Consider the following 11,022-nt stretch of genomic DNA (forward strand, 5'->3'; position numbering starts at 1 on the left):
GCGGACAACTTAATCCAATTTACCGAGCCGTCGCATTGGCTAAAGTCTTGACAGCAAAGTGCACTGTCGCGCAAACTCACTTTGGCAATAAGTTCTAGACTAGTGCTACACGTCTTGTGCATTTCCTTAATCAAAACCACAATGTCACTTCTCGTTAGAAGTTGCGAGATCGATGTGAGCGTCTGTGCTTCAAAGCGGAATGGTAATAAAGTGAGGCATAGCGTATTATTTAGCTACATTATTTTGACACGTGCACGCTAAGTTACATTCCTTGTCATTTTTAGTTTATTGTGCATATGCTTCACTTGCTAAAATGAAGTAAAATACTTTCTAGTAAGATTTTTTATCACCCACAATAGTAATGCCACATTTACAGGGTTATAATTCTTTGTCCCAATTTTTACATGCCCTGGGTAAAGAAAAAGATCAAAACTGTGAATTTTCACATTAAATTTGCATAAGAACTGAGATCTCTCTTATATTACCGCATATTCCCGATAATTTCGTGCGTTGCACGCAAAGGCCACCTAGCGGTGCATTTGCATTTTGAATACAAACACAAAACACTGCAACAGACGATCTTCTGCCTCTGAGTCAAATGGAAATGGCTGACGTGGACAACTTGGATAGCTATGTAACAGGAAATTTGACGGAATCGAAAGTTTTAGATAAAAAACCTTCGTCGGATTCCATGTAAGTTCCATATATTTGCTTAGTCTTGTGCAACATTTGATTTTCCAACACTTTTTTAAATAAATAGGATGTCTCTTCCTGTCAAATTCAATCTCTCCGTCCCAGTTGCGCAAGAATGGCTTGGTTCACGAAGAAAAAATTTGAAACCGTGGTTTAGATTCGTACAAACCTCAAAATTTCAGAGTCCCACATCGGTTCCTGCACTTGGTTCAAGGATCGTGAAAAATGTTGATCATTTCCAAAGCAATTATTTGTGCATTTTTATCATCCTCATTTTATATTGTTTGTAAGTTTTCTTTCTTACATTTTATTAGTAGTTTTGAATGGTTTAAATCTTTTTCTGTTTGATGCTTAGGTTAACATCACCACTACTTTTGTTTGCTGTGGGCACTTCATTAGGAGCTTGCTATTTGATATCTAGAAAAAATGATGATCAGAAGCTTAGTATACTTGGTCACGAACTAAGTTTAGCTCAACAATATGGACTTATTGCCATGGTGTCCCTACCACTCTTTTATCTGGCTGGGGCTGGATCTGTGGTCTTTTGGGTTCTAGGTAAGTTTTAAAATATATATCTTCTGAAATTAAGGTAACTAACAATTAAAAATGGTTTATAGGTGCATCTATGTTTCTGATTGTCCTGCATGCATCTTTTTACAACAATGAATCACCTGAAGAAAGTTTTGAACAACCAATTCTACAGGTTTAGAAAAAATTCTGTGATGGTCAAGTTTAATATATTATTTACACACTGCTGCCTTATTATTATATTAAATTACTAACATTTTGATTTTTCTGTGTTCTCATAAAGCCATGGTTGTACCTATTTGCGCCTTTCACTAACAATAAAATATAACGATATCCAAAATTTTTCTACAAACGTCAACGAGCTACTTTAACTTAACTGTCCATATTCCAAAAAGGCGCCACTTGTCGTATTCCCCCTTATGAGAATGTATTTCCAGAAAAAAACTGGCAAAAGAGACTATTTCAACACTAAATCAGAATAGGGGATATTAGGCGAGAGAAGTGGTAACAAAAATTTCATTCAAGATGGAATTCCACGATGAATCAAATGTTAATCAAGCGCCATTCCATCGTCTCCTTCTTCTTTCTTCTTATCCTTGTTTTGCAATGCCGCAATAAAAGCTTCCATGTCTCCTTTCTGGGCTGCTTCAACAGCTTCAGAGCCAAGACCAAACTGTTGAATGAGTGGACCTAATTGCCCAGATTGAAGAGCAGCACTAAAGACGCTCAATGCCTGAAGAAAAGACGCGTTAAAACACGGCAACATAAATCTAGAGACAAGTGCTCGTTTACCTGAGCAAATTGGGGTGACTGAACCGTATCACGAACCATGGAAGCGGTATCGCCCTCGCTAGCCTGATCCGAAGGAGGCAAGAAATCGCGGAGTTGACGCATGAAATCGGCATTGTTTAGAATGGGGTGCAGGACATCCGTACTCAAGCCCTCTGACAAATCTACTACTTTTAGCAATCCATAGATAAAATAACCAGAATAATCAAATCAATAATGCAGTGCATTTAGCATACCGGACGGTTTTTCGGGCCTTCCCGGAGGCGAATCTGGTACTTGAATTCCTGAAAGGATTTGCTGAAGATTCGTCAAGTTGCCTAGAGAAGGCACTCCAGTGGTTAATGGAGTCGCTGGCAGATTACTACCAACGGTTGCAGAACTGGGCGTAGTAGCAGCAGCAACAGGAGCACTGGTCGCAGCAGCAGGAGGGATAGCTGCAGCCGAACGAGCCTGAGAAGCTGAGCCAGATGTAGCACCACTCGAACGGCTTCGTGAGCTTGAACCACTACGCATGTTTCTGTATTGGAAAAATTTCAGTTAATCTAACTCAAAACTTTTTCTTTAAATGTGATACCCATCAGATGGAACTAGCAGAGATGATAAACCTGACATCCCACCAACATTTCCAAACAACTGCATCAGTTGCTGTTGAGACATTGAACTGAGCAAACTCTGCAAATCTCGTTCACTACCTGTGTTTAACAGCCAAAATAGATGGTTAGAGAAATAATGAAATTTCACCTATATTCAAAAATTAGAAACACTACCTAAATTACTTCCTCCCCTTCCACTTTGGGATCCTGGAGTAGGAGGGTTGTTCAAATATTCATTAACCTTGCGACAGTAGGTTTCATCTTTATCAGTTTTGGGCTCCTGCAAACCAATTAAAATTAAAGAAGACTGATTTTCTGGTAACTTAAAGATGGTTACCTGCATCCAAAAGAAAGTTTTCTTATTGGAAGACTTGAATTTCAAGAGAAAAACCCTTCCAGTGGTACACTGAGGTACTCGAACATACTCACAATCATCAGGGAAAATGATCCAATCCTAAAAACGAAACCAAAAATTAAAATGTGTACAAAGAAGGAACAAATGTTCAAACATACATCTTCAACACTTCCAGATTGGCGATCTTTCCAGCAAAAATGAATCAAAGAGTCACTTGACTGGTGAATATAAACAAGACCTTTCCTCTTGTCAGGATGCACCATGTTTCCTCTCATCGTCATTTTGCCGGCCCGGAACTCGACAAGATTTTTACTCTGGCTACGAGACGACGAGCTACTGAAAAGACTCATTTTTTCTTTGAGTTGTCTAACTTCGTTTAATGCAACAAAAGCTACTCAAGTTATTGCGACAATATACCAGAAACTAACTGGAAAATGTATTGACTCCAGAGAAACAAATCTCGGACAAGCAAAGCGTAGAGCCCACAAACTTCAAGCTTCAAGAGTCAAGATGAGTAATGAAAACTGCTTGATCATTTTAGAATTTTAGAGACGAAGGGAAAACAAAAAAGAAGCCTTTTCTCTCTCGTTGAGTCGCAACCGCCACGCGTCACCTGCCGGCTGGTTTGCAATCGAATTGATTAATATCGGGATAATTTTTCTATTATTTTTGTGTAAAGAAGGTTGAAACTTGAAAGCGTAAAATCAACCGCCAACATAAGCTCAAATAACTATAATGCAGATGATTCGAAATACGCCATATGGACACTTCCAGAAAATCAGAATGGTGATGGGAAAAATTTATTAAACAGAAAATATATGGTTACTGAGATTTTGGTTTATTTTCGAATGATTGTGATTGTGAATTTTTTTCCGAAACTGCTTTTTTTAAAGATTATAGGTTGATTCATTGATTGTTCAGTCTTTGTAGTCAGTGGTTTCCTGAATCGCCGGGCTTCGATTTCGTTTTCCTGGTCGAGTCGTAAGATGTGTTCCTTTTCGAATAACACCTGCAAAACGTTAATAAATTATAAAATGCCTTAAATTCCGTAACATAAGGGGGAAATATCAATATAATACCGTGATTTACTAATTCATCATCGCTCGTAGGTTTTCCTTGCTTGGTACTGGCATCTAACATTGCCCGAATTTCAGTGGGAAAATTCTTACTTGGAGCAGCAGATGAGGGAGTTGTTATAAATCCTAATTAAATTACATATATCCAGTTTATTCTCGTTTAATGTTGAATACTAAATAAGGAAACTAATTGTTGCTATAGAAATATTACCTGCTATCTGTTTTTTCTCTTCGTATTTAGAGTGCGCAAGATGGACATTTTTTAGACAATTTGATGACAAACCCTCACATCCAATCAATCTACATTCATTTTCATCCATGGAAATTCCAATTTCTTCTTCGGATGACTGACATTTTTGAATCAATTGGATATACTATATTTTTTAAGAAATAAAATGATTACTTTTGTTTTCGTTACATCTCTCCATTATACTGTACCTTGTTTGGTGCACTGCAAACACAGAACAAAAACGCTTTGCCAATAAAAAGTTTCTGAAAAACAAAGTCTGCATCCATGATCTTCTTTTCTTTCAATTCAGAAGTGAACTTTGTAAATTCTTTGAATTCACTTAAAGTTAAACGAACTTTTGATCTAACAAAGTTGGAAATGTCAAGATTATTCACTGTTAATAGCTTAATGGACATACTGTGATTTCTGAGTAAAGTACAATCCGTACATAAGGTACAATCCTCCCAATCTAGATGCAAACTCATTATTTCGATTCAAAATTATAGCTTTTGCTGTAGCTAACAGTTCACCTGCAAAAAGTGGTTCCGAACTCCTTCCACTACATAAGAAAGATTTTTTAATGGAAAAACTCCACGTACCAAAATATTAATTCAAAATGTGATGCTTTCCATTCACGTGCGAAGTCGGCAAAGCTCAAGCTCTCTGACTTTGAAAATGTTCAACCAATATTTCACAATCATTAGCAATTTCGAACATGATGATTTACACAGACTTGTGAATAATCTGATCTAATATTTCCGTACGGACATACGTCGTTTCAACGTTTGTTGTGTTCTGTGTTCTATTTTGTAATTGTAAATAACTGGATATAAAACAAGGCCCACGCATTGGCGCAATTTTCGATATTACCAGATGTACAGTATCCTTCAATAAATTCCGAGGGGGGTGCTTGGAAAATGAAGACATCTGTCGGATCTCAAGTAAACCCTTTGAAAATATTTCGCGCAAACTTGATGCCGTGCAGACGCAAACTTGACGTGTAGACCGAAAAGGTAATCATAACAACTCAGAACAGCAGGTAATTGTTTGACTGGCCAAGAGATTTCTCAGCGCTTAATATGTGATTTAAAAAAAAAACAAATGGCTGATCTCAAGTTTCAGTTGTCTGAAAAGGCTATTGAACTCCAGTGCAAGAAAAAGAAGATTGAAGAAACTGAGAATGCCTTGAAAGACTAGGCACTACATTCTCATAGCAATGAACAGGTATTTTTAGAAACATTTTAAAGGAAACTAACACTTAATTTATCATTTTTTTACAGAAAGACTCGCAAAGCAGAATACATATTGGCTGGCCAAGAGACCTCTCAGCGATTAATATGCTGATTTGGAAAAACAAATTGCTGATCTTAAGTTTCAGTTGTCTGAAAAGGCTATTGAACTCCAGTGCTAGGAAAAGAAGATTGAAGAAACTGAGAATGCCTTGAAAGACTTGGCGCTACATTCTCATAGCAGTGAACAGGTATTTTTAGAAACATTTTAAACGAAACTAACACTTAAGTTATCATTTTGATTTTAGTTGGCCATTGTCGAAGAAAGAAATCGCGAATTTTAGGGCAAATTTGATGAAAAGGCCCAGGAACTTGAAGCTGCTCTGGTTTGTCTAGAGAATTCGCAACGATTAAAAGCCGATCTCGATAAGGAAGTTGCTGATCTCAAATGCCAGCTTATGTCAAAGTCAATAGCACTCCAGTAGAGCGGATGGAAGAAGAAATGGAGAGAGCCTTAGATGAATTGACACAAAAGTCTCTTAACACTGAGCGGGTAATTATACAAAGTACCGACTTTTTGTGCATAATTTTGTAAATCACTAAGTTAATACTTCAGGCAGAATCTTGCCGATCATAAGTGGACATGCCGAGACAAAAAGAAAAGTTGGAGATAGACGCTTTGAAAACATCCTTAAATTTAAAGAATTTAGAACTTGAGAGTATCAGCGGTGAATACGAAGAGGCCCAGAAGATAATAGCGTCATCGGAAAGAAAGATAGCCGATCTCGAATTAACCGGTGCGTTAGTTATCGATTATCATTTTATTAAAATTCATTCATTTTTTAAAATCATCGATTCACGATCCCTAGTCAGCCTTCTGGAAAGAAGATTGGAAACAGAACGTGAACAGGTGAATTCTTTTAGAGCTACTGGCTTTTTTGTCATTTAACTTTCTTATATTCTGGCAATCTTTTAGGCTTCTTTCTCTAGCCAACAACCTGTGATCAAGGCTGCCGTGGAACCAGCACGTTCGCTTCGGCCCATTTTGAAGCAAACATTTTCTTATGTCAAACAACAGGAATTGGCTTCACACGATGCAAAGACACCGTTTTAGCTATAAAAAAAGGTTAATAAAGGTTATACTTTTGAACCCAGAAAGGAGATGCATCTAAAACTGCCATGGATACTTTAAATCTTTTGCAGAAAGCTAATGCTATTGTAAGACCCTATTTGTTGATGTCGTGCCGTCGCAAACTTGATGCCATGAATGATATGAATTGATGATGCAATACAATGAATTATGCAAACAGCGTATATTTTTTTAATTTTTAGATGGTTCATTTGTTTATTTCAGTGAAAACAAACACTACATTATTACAGGTTTTAATAACGAGTCCAATAACCGTTCCCATCAATAACTAATTGCAGGCGATTGGTTATAGAAAGAGCGAGTTTTTGCCAGTAGTCGGGCCTTCCACGATACCTGTCCCAGCACGCTCTAGCTTTCTCGTAGACTTAGTCAGGGGATTTTGGACGGAAATATTCCAAGTCCTACACCATGTTCCCCCAATGATTTTCAATTGGATTTAGGTCGGCTCCCTTAGGTGGCCATGGCAAAGCTGCAATTTCGGGGTGTTCTCGAAACCAAGAACGAATGACGATGGCTTGATGGATGGGGGATAGGTCGTGAATGAAGCGCACTTGTTGATTTGGGAAACGAGCTTGATATAGATGGTAAAAGAACGTTTTGCAGGATTTCCAAATACTTCTCTTTGTTGAATTTCCCTGCAATTCGAACAAAGTCCCCTGCTCCTCCAGCACTAAACCAACCCCAAACTGGAACCGTCATTCTACCACTGGTGTCTTTGATTTGAATGTGGTCGGCATCAAACCGAATTCCGTTTTTCCGGTAAACGAAAACGCGTCCACACTCATCAGATCTATTAAGAAAAAAGGGGTTATTGCCGAGAATTGAACCACAAGTTTAGAGAGTCTTTTTTCAACTTTTGAAGAGCTTACCTCTTACCCTGTTGACACAGAATTAGAACCTAGCTTGGAGAATGCTATTCGTCTTAACATTGCATATCAGTCCATTTTAAAGGACCTTGTTCAGCAGTTGGAAGTTCTCAGGGTTGTCAACCTTAAAAATCAGAAGAAATTAGTTGCTGAAATTGAAGTTTTGAAAGCTTCAGAAAACGAAATTTCTGATAAGCCGAAAATCGACGGAAAGAGACAGGGCTGGAAACTACTCGAGGTCCTGTTTCCAATTGAGTTTTACGAGCTCACAGGGGCCACTCCACCCTTGGCTTTGCAAAAGGCAAAGCCTAAATCCAAGTGGGAGATCGCGAAAGCGGAAAAGTTTGAGAGAGAGGCCTTGGCACTCTTGACTCCAGAACAGAGAGCTAAGTTCGACGAAGACGAAGCGCTCATTCGGAGGGACAAAGAGGCGCAGAACGCTCTACGACAAGAGGTTAGCGCGGCCAAAAAGAGAAAGCGCGACGCGGTGGAAGAGGCAAAGATACGCCTAGTAGAGAAGGAGGCGAAAGACAAGCGAGAGGCGTACGAGCGTTCTAAACGTCGTAGGGTTGACCCTCCAGCCTGTCAGGGTAACACGGTAGCCCCAGTAACGGTCCCGTTTGTGACACCAATCGGGGACCCGATTCTACCAGGAGATCTCTTCCACCAGCTGCAGACGGCATTCGCTGCAGGGAAGTTCGCCATACCGGGCACGGCGAGTGACCCAGTAGTCTCTGATTTACTGAAAGCGCTCGAGCGATTCACGACGCCAGTAAACGAGCCTCCGCCATCGGCCACGACGAGCCAGGCGCAAACACCACAGCCATCGGCCTCGACGAGCCAGGCAGACGCTCCACAGCCATCGGCCTCGACGAGCCAGGCAAAGGTAGCAAAAACACCTAGAAGGCAACCGGCAGCTGGAAGGAAAAAGGCAGAAGCTTCGAAAGAAGTCCAGGCCCAGATCCTGAACCCTCCAGGCAGGTGAAGATGCTGAGGGTTATTCAGCAAGTGAAGCAAGTAGCTCTCAGACAAATGTGACCACAAATTTAGAGAGTCTTTTTTCAACTTTTGAAGAGCTTACCTCTTACCCTGTTGACACAGAATTAGAACCTAGCTGATCCTCAAAAGGTTCGACGACGAGAATCCCGGCGTTACGCTGGTAAAACTCCCGAAGGCCCGGCGAAAATCAGCCATCAACCCTCCCTCAAAGGAGTTGGTAGAAGCGGCAGGAAAACAGGCGGCGAGACGCAATAGTCTCAGATCTGCCAAAGTGCTGGAAATTGAAAGAGCCTACATTGCACATCAATAAGAAAATATAAGACTTCTCTAACAGCTGTAAATATTTTGTCGTAAAATAGTCCATTATCTGAATTTCAAACAGAAAGAAATCTGAATCACGTTTTGCTCTTTAAAACTTCACTAACATAGCAATCTTTTTACATTTCAGGTGAAGATGCTGAGGGTTTTGCTCTTTAAAACTTCACTAACATAGCAATTTTTTTACATTTCAGGTGAAGATGCTGAGGGTTATTCAGCAAGTGAAGCAAGTAGCTCTCAGACAAATGTGACCACAAATTTATAGAGTCTTTTTTCAACTTTTGAAGAGCTTACCTCTTACCCTGTTGACACAGAATTAGAACCTAGCTTGGAGAATGCTATTCGTCTTAACATTGCCTATCAGTCCATTTTAAAGGACCTTGTTCAGCAGTTGGAAGTTCTCAGGGTTGTCAACCTTAAAAATCAGAAGAAATTGGTTGCTGAAATTGAAGTTTTGAAAGCTTCAGAAAACGAAATATCTGATAAGCCGAAGTCAAAGGCTATTCCATTTTCATTTTTTGGCATGCCGTACTTCAAGGAGTCAGACTACAACACTCCACCCAAGCGGCTGACGGTGACGGCTGTAGACTGTGTTGACGTACGTTCAAAATTAAATCAAGGCAGTCAATAGGTGGCGTTCGCCGTTGGATTCTCTGCCTAACTCACCTCCTTTATGTCCAACCTAATTTCAAGGCCATGCGTCGGATTTTAGAATAGTAACATACGATTTACGATGATAATCAACAAAATCACAATTGTAAAATAAAATGGACTTTTAACAATAACAGTGAGTGTTTTGTTGTGCTTGTACGAACGGCAGAAGACAAAAGAAAACAGTATGTGACAGCAGTTCCTTGTTTGAATGTGTTGAGTGAAGCAAAAGTCAACACGATAAATGATGGATGCGGATATTTTAATTTCATCCAGTCATCCATAATTTTTCTGTTTTAATCGCTCCAACTAAAAAGACTAAAAAACACAATTTTTAACATTATTATGATAGACGAACGAGAAGAAGAAACAAAAAAATAAAACCGTAAATTGTTTGAACGAGAAATAAAAATCCGTGAAATTACACGCAAGCTTGTTTCAGTTCTATTATTGACTACATCAAATTTATAACCTACTTTCAATTCATTAAAAAAAAACTATTTCAAAACTCATTAAGTTCATCTCATTTTCTTGCATCATTTACGTGGTAGACTACGGGCCGAAAAGAAACGTGTACTTTACCTTTAATTGGGTGCATAATTTTGAAAAAAAGCCTTCTGGCGGGATCCGATTCACGAACAATGGTTGAGCTAATCGCTTATTGTTGCCAAAAACTGTTTGCTTGTAGCCCAGACTTTTTTTCACACCAGCACCTAAGTTACCACTATTATAAAAGCCAACCTATAAAGGTTTTGTATTTTTTTGATTGACTATGAATTGATTTGCCCCTTTTTTTCTTTGGTCTAGTCTGTTCACACGATCCCGGTTCAACGGAAGAGTTCCCCGCATAGGGCAATTGTGGTTTGCACAACAGCTGATCCACGAGACTACCACCTGCCACCACCACCACTATCACTCTATGGACTATCAAATCTTTCCGAGCCCATTTTCGTGTTCCATTTGACAGACGACAGCGCGTGAATTTATTTTACTTCCCCGACTTTTACGTTGAAAGTCAATTCAATTTCTTTCCCTCGGAAGAGAAAGAACAAAAATAAAAAGGGCCGACCGGTTGGACTATATTAGTACCACAGCGGACACGTTCCGGGGCGTGTGCAGTAAAAAAAATTCACGAACGAAATATCCACGTCGGCACGGCCACACACAATTCTATCTGCTAGCCTATCTGCTGTTGTTTGACGCAGGTGCCGCGAAGACATCAAAGCTTTTCATTACCGTGTGCAGCACTGGTCGTCACTAACTTTCAAATTTTTCTTACACGAGACCTGCAAGAAATAATCGTGGGATTTCACGAGCGTCACACTAATTACGTCAAACAGAAAAAGAAAGAACCGTTTGCACATATAGACACACACACACACATACACGCACAAAATTCGACATTTTCCACGTGAATATCTTATTCCGAACGAACGACCAGCATATCCGGTCAGAAAAAAAAAATTCGTGTACAAGTTACCTCTGAACGGTTGTTTCTTCTTGGTTGACAACTGGCCAGAAGTTCTCGGAGGTATAACTTCAAATT

General features: G+C 39.4%; 3 protein-coding genes and 1 long non-coding RNA gene across 8 annotated transcripts; 2 read left to right on the forward strand and 2 right to left on the reverse strand.

The window, feature by feature from the left end:
• Positions 1-394: 394 nt before the first annotated feature.
• LOC124311425 (prenylated Rab acceptor protein 1-like) lies at positions 395-1,456 on the forward strand. The gene is made up of 4 exons (XM_046775913.1): positions 395-693; positions 761-979; positions 1,049-1,248; positions 1,311-1,456. Exons 1-4 carry the CDS (start codon positions 599-601, stop codon positions 1,400-1,402), a joined length of 606 nt encoding a protein of 201 aa, XP_046631869.1. The 5' UTR covers positions 395-598; the 3' UTR covers positions 1,403-1,456.
• A 167-nt stretch (positions 1,457-1,623) lies between these two features.
• Positions 1,624-3,519, reverse strand: LOC124311239 (proteasomal ubiquitin receptor ADRM1-like). Of its 2 annotated transcripts, none has more exons than XM_046775645.1 (7): positions 3,117-3,519; positions 2,941-3,057; positions 2,778-2,883; positions 2,585-2,702; positions 2,247-2,527; positions 2,014-2,180; positions 1,624-1,954 (listed from the first exon to the last, which is right to left on the reverse strand). In XM_046775645.1, exons 1-7 carry the CDS (start codon positions 3,306-3,308, stop codon positions 1,772-1,774), a joined length of 1,164 nt encoding a protein of 387 aa, XP_046631601.1. In that variant the 5' UTR covers positions 3,309-3,519; the 3' UTR covers positions 1,624-1,771. The 2 variants fall into 2 exon arrangements, with proteins under 2 accessions (XP_046631601.1, XP_046631602.1); XM_046775646.1 differs by having other exon boundaries at positions 2,014-2,177; positions 3,117-3,514.
• Positions 3,520-3,742: 223 nt separating this feature from the next.
• LOC124311440 lies at positions 3,743-5,125 on the reverse strand. Of its 2 annotated transcripts, none has more exons than XM_046775934.1 (6): positions 4,863-5,125; positions 4,682-4,822; positions 4,473-4,626; positions 4,246-4,408; positions 4,038-4,160; positions 3,743-3,967 (listed from the first exon to the last, which is right to left on the reverse strand). In XM_046775934.1, the coding sequence occupies exons 2-6, from the start codon at positions 4,711-4,713 to the stop codon at positions 3,876-3,878; spliced, it is 564 nt and encodes a 187-aa protein (XP_046631890.1). In that variant the 5' UTR covers positions 4,714-4,822; positions 4,863-5,125; the 3' UTR covers positions 3,743-3,875. The 2 variants fall into 2 exon arrangements, with proteins under 2 accessions (XP_046631890.1, XP_046631891.1); XM_046775935.1 differs by having other exon boundaries at positions 4,712-4,822; positions 4,863-5,124.
• A 210-nt stretch (positions 5,126-5,335) lies between these two features.
• Positions 5,336-6,817, forward strand: LOC124311603. Of its 3 annotated transcripts, XR_006909975.1 has the most exons (7): positions 5,336-5,487; positions 5,544-5,743; positions 5,801-6,045; positions 6,109-6,289; positions 6,362-6,402; positions 6,469-6,618; positions 6,696-6,817. It is a non-coding gene; the product is annotated as an uncharacterized LOC124311603 (long non-coding RNA). The 3 variants fall into 3 exon arrangements; XR_006909976.1 differs by having other exon boundaries at positions 6,113-6,289; positions 6,469-6,817; XR_006909974.1 differs by having other exon boundaries at positions 5,337-5,487; positions 6,469-6,817.
• The last annotated feature ends 4,205 nt before the right edge of the window (positions 6,818-11,022 follow it).

Source organism: Daphnia pulicaria, chromosome 8, assembly GCF_021234035.1.
Source record: "Daphnia pulicaria isolate SC F1-1A chromosome 8, SC_F0-13Bv2, whole genome shotgun sequence".
Lineage (NCBI taxonomy): Eukaryota > Metazoa > Arthropoda > Branchiopoda > Diplostraca > Daphniidae > Daphnia > Daphnia pulicaria.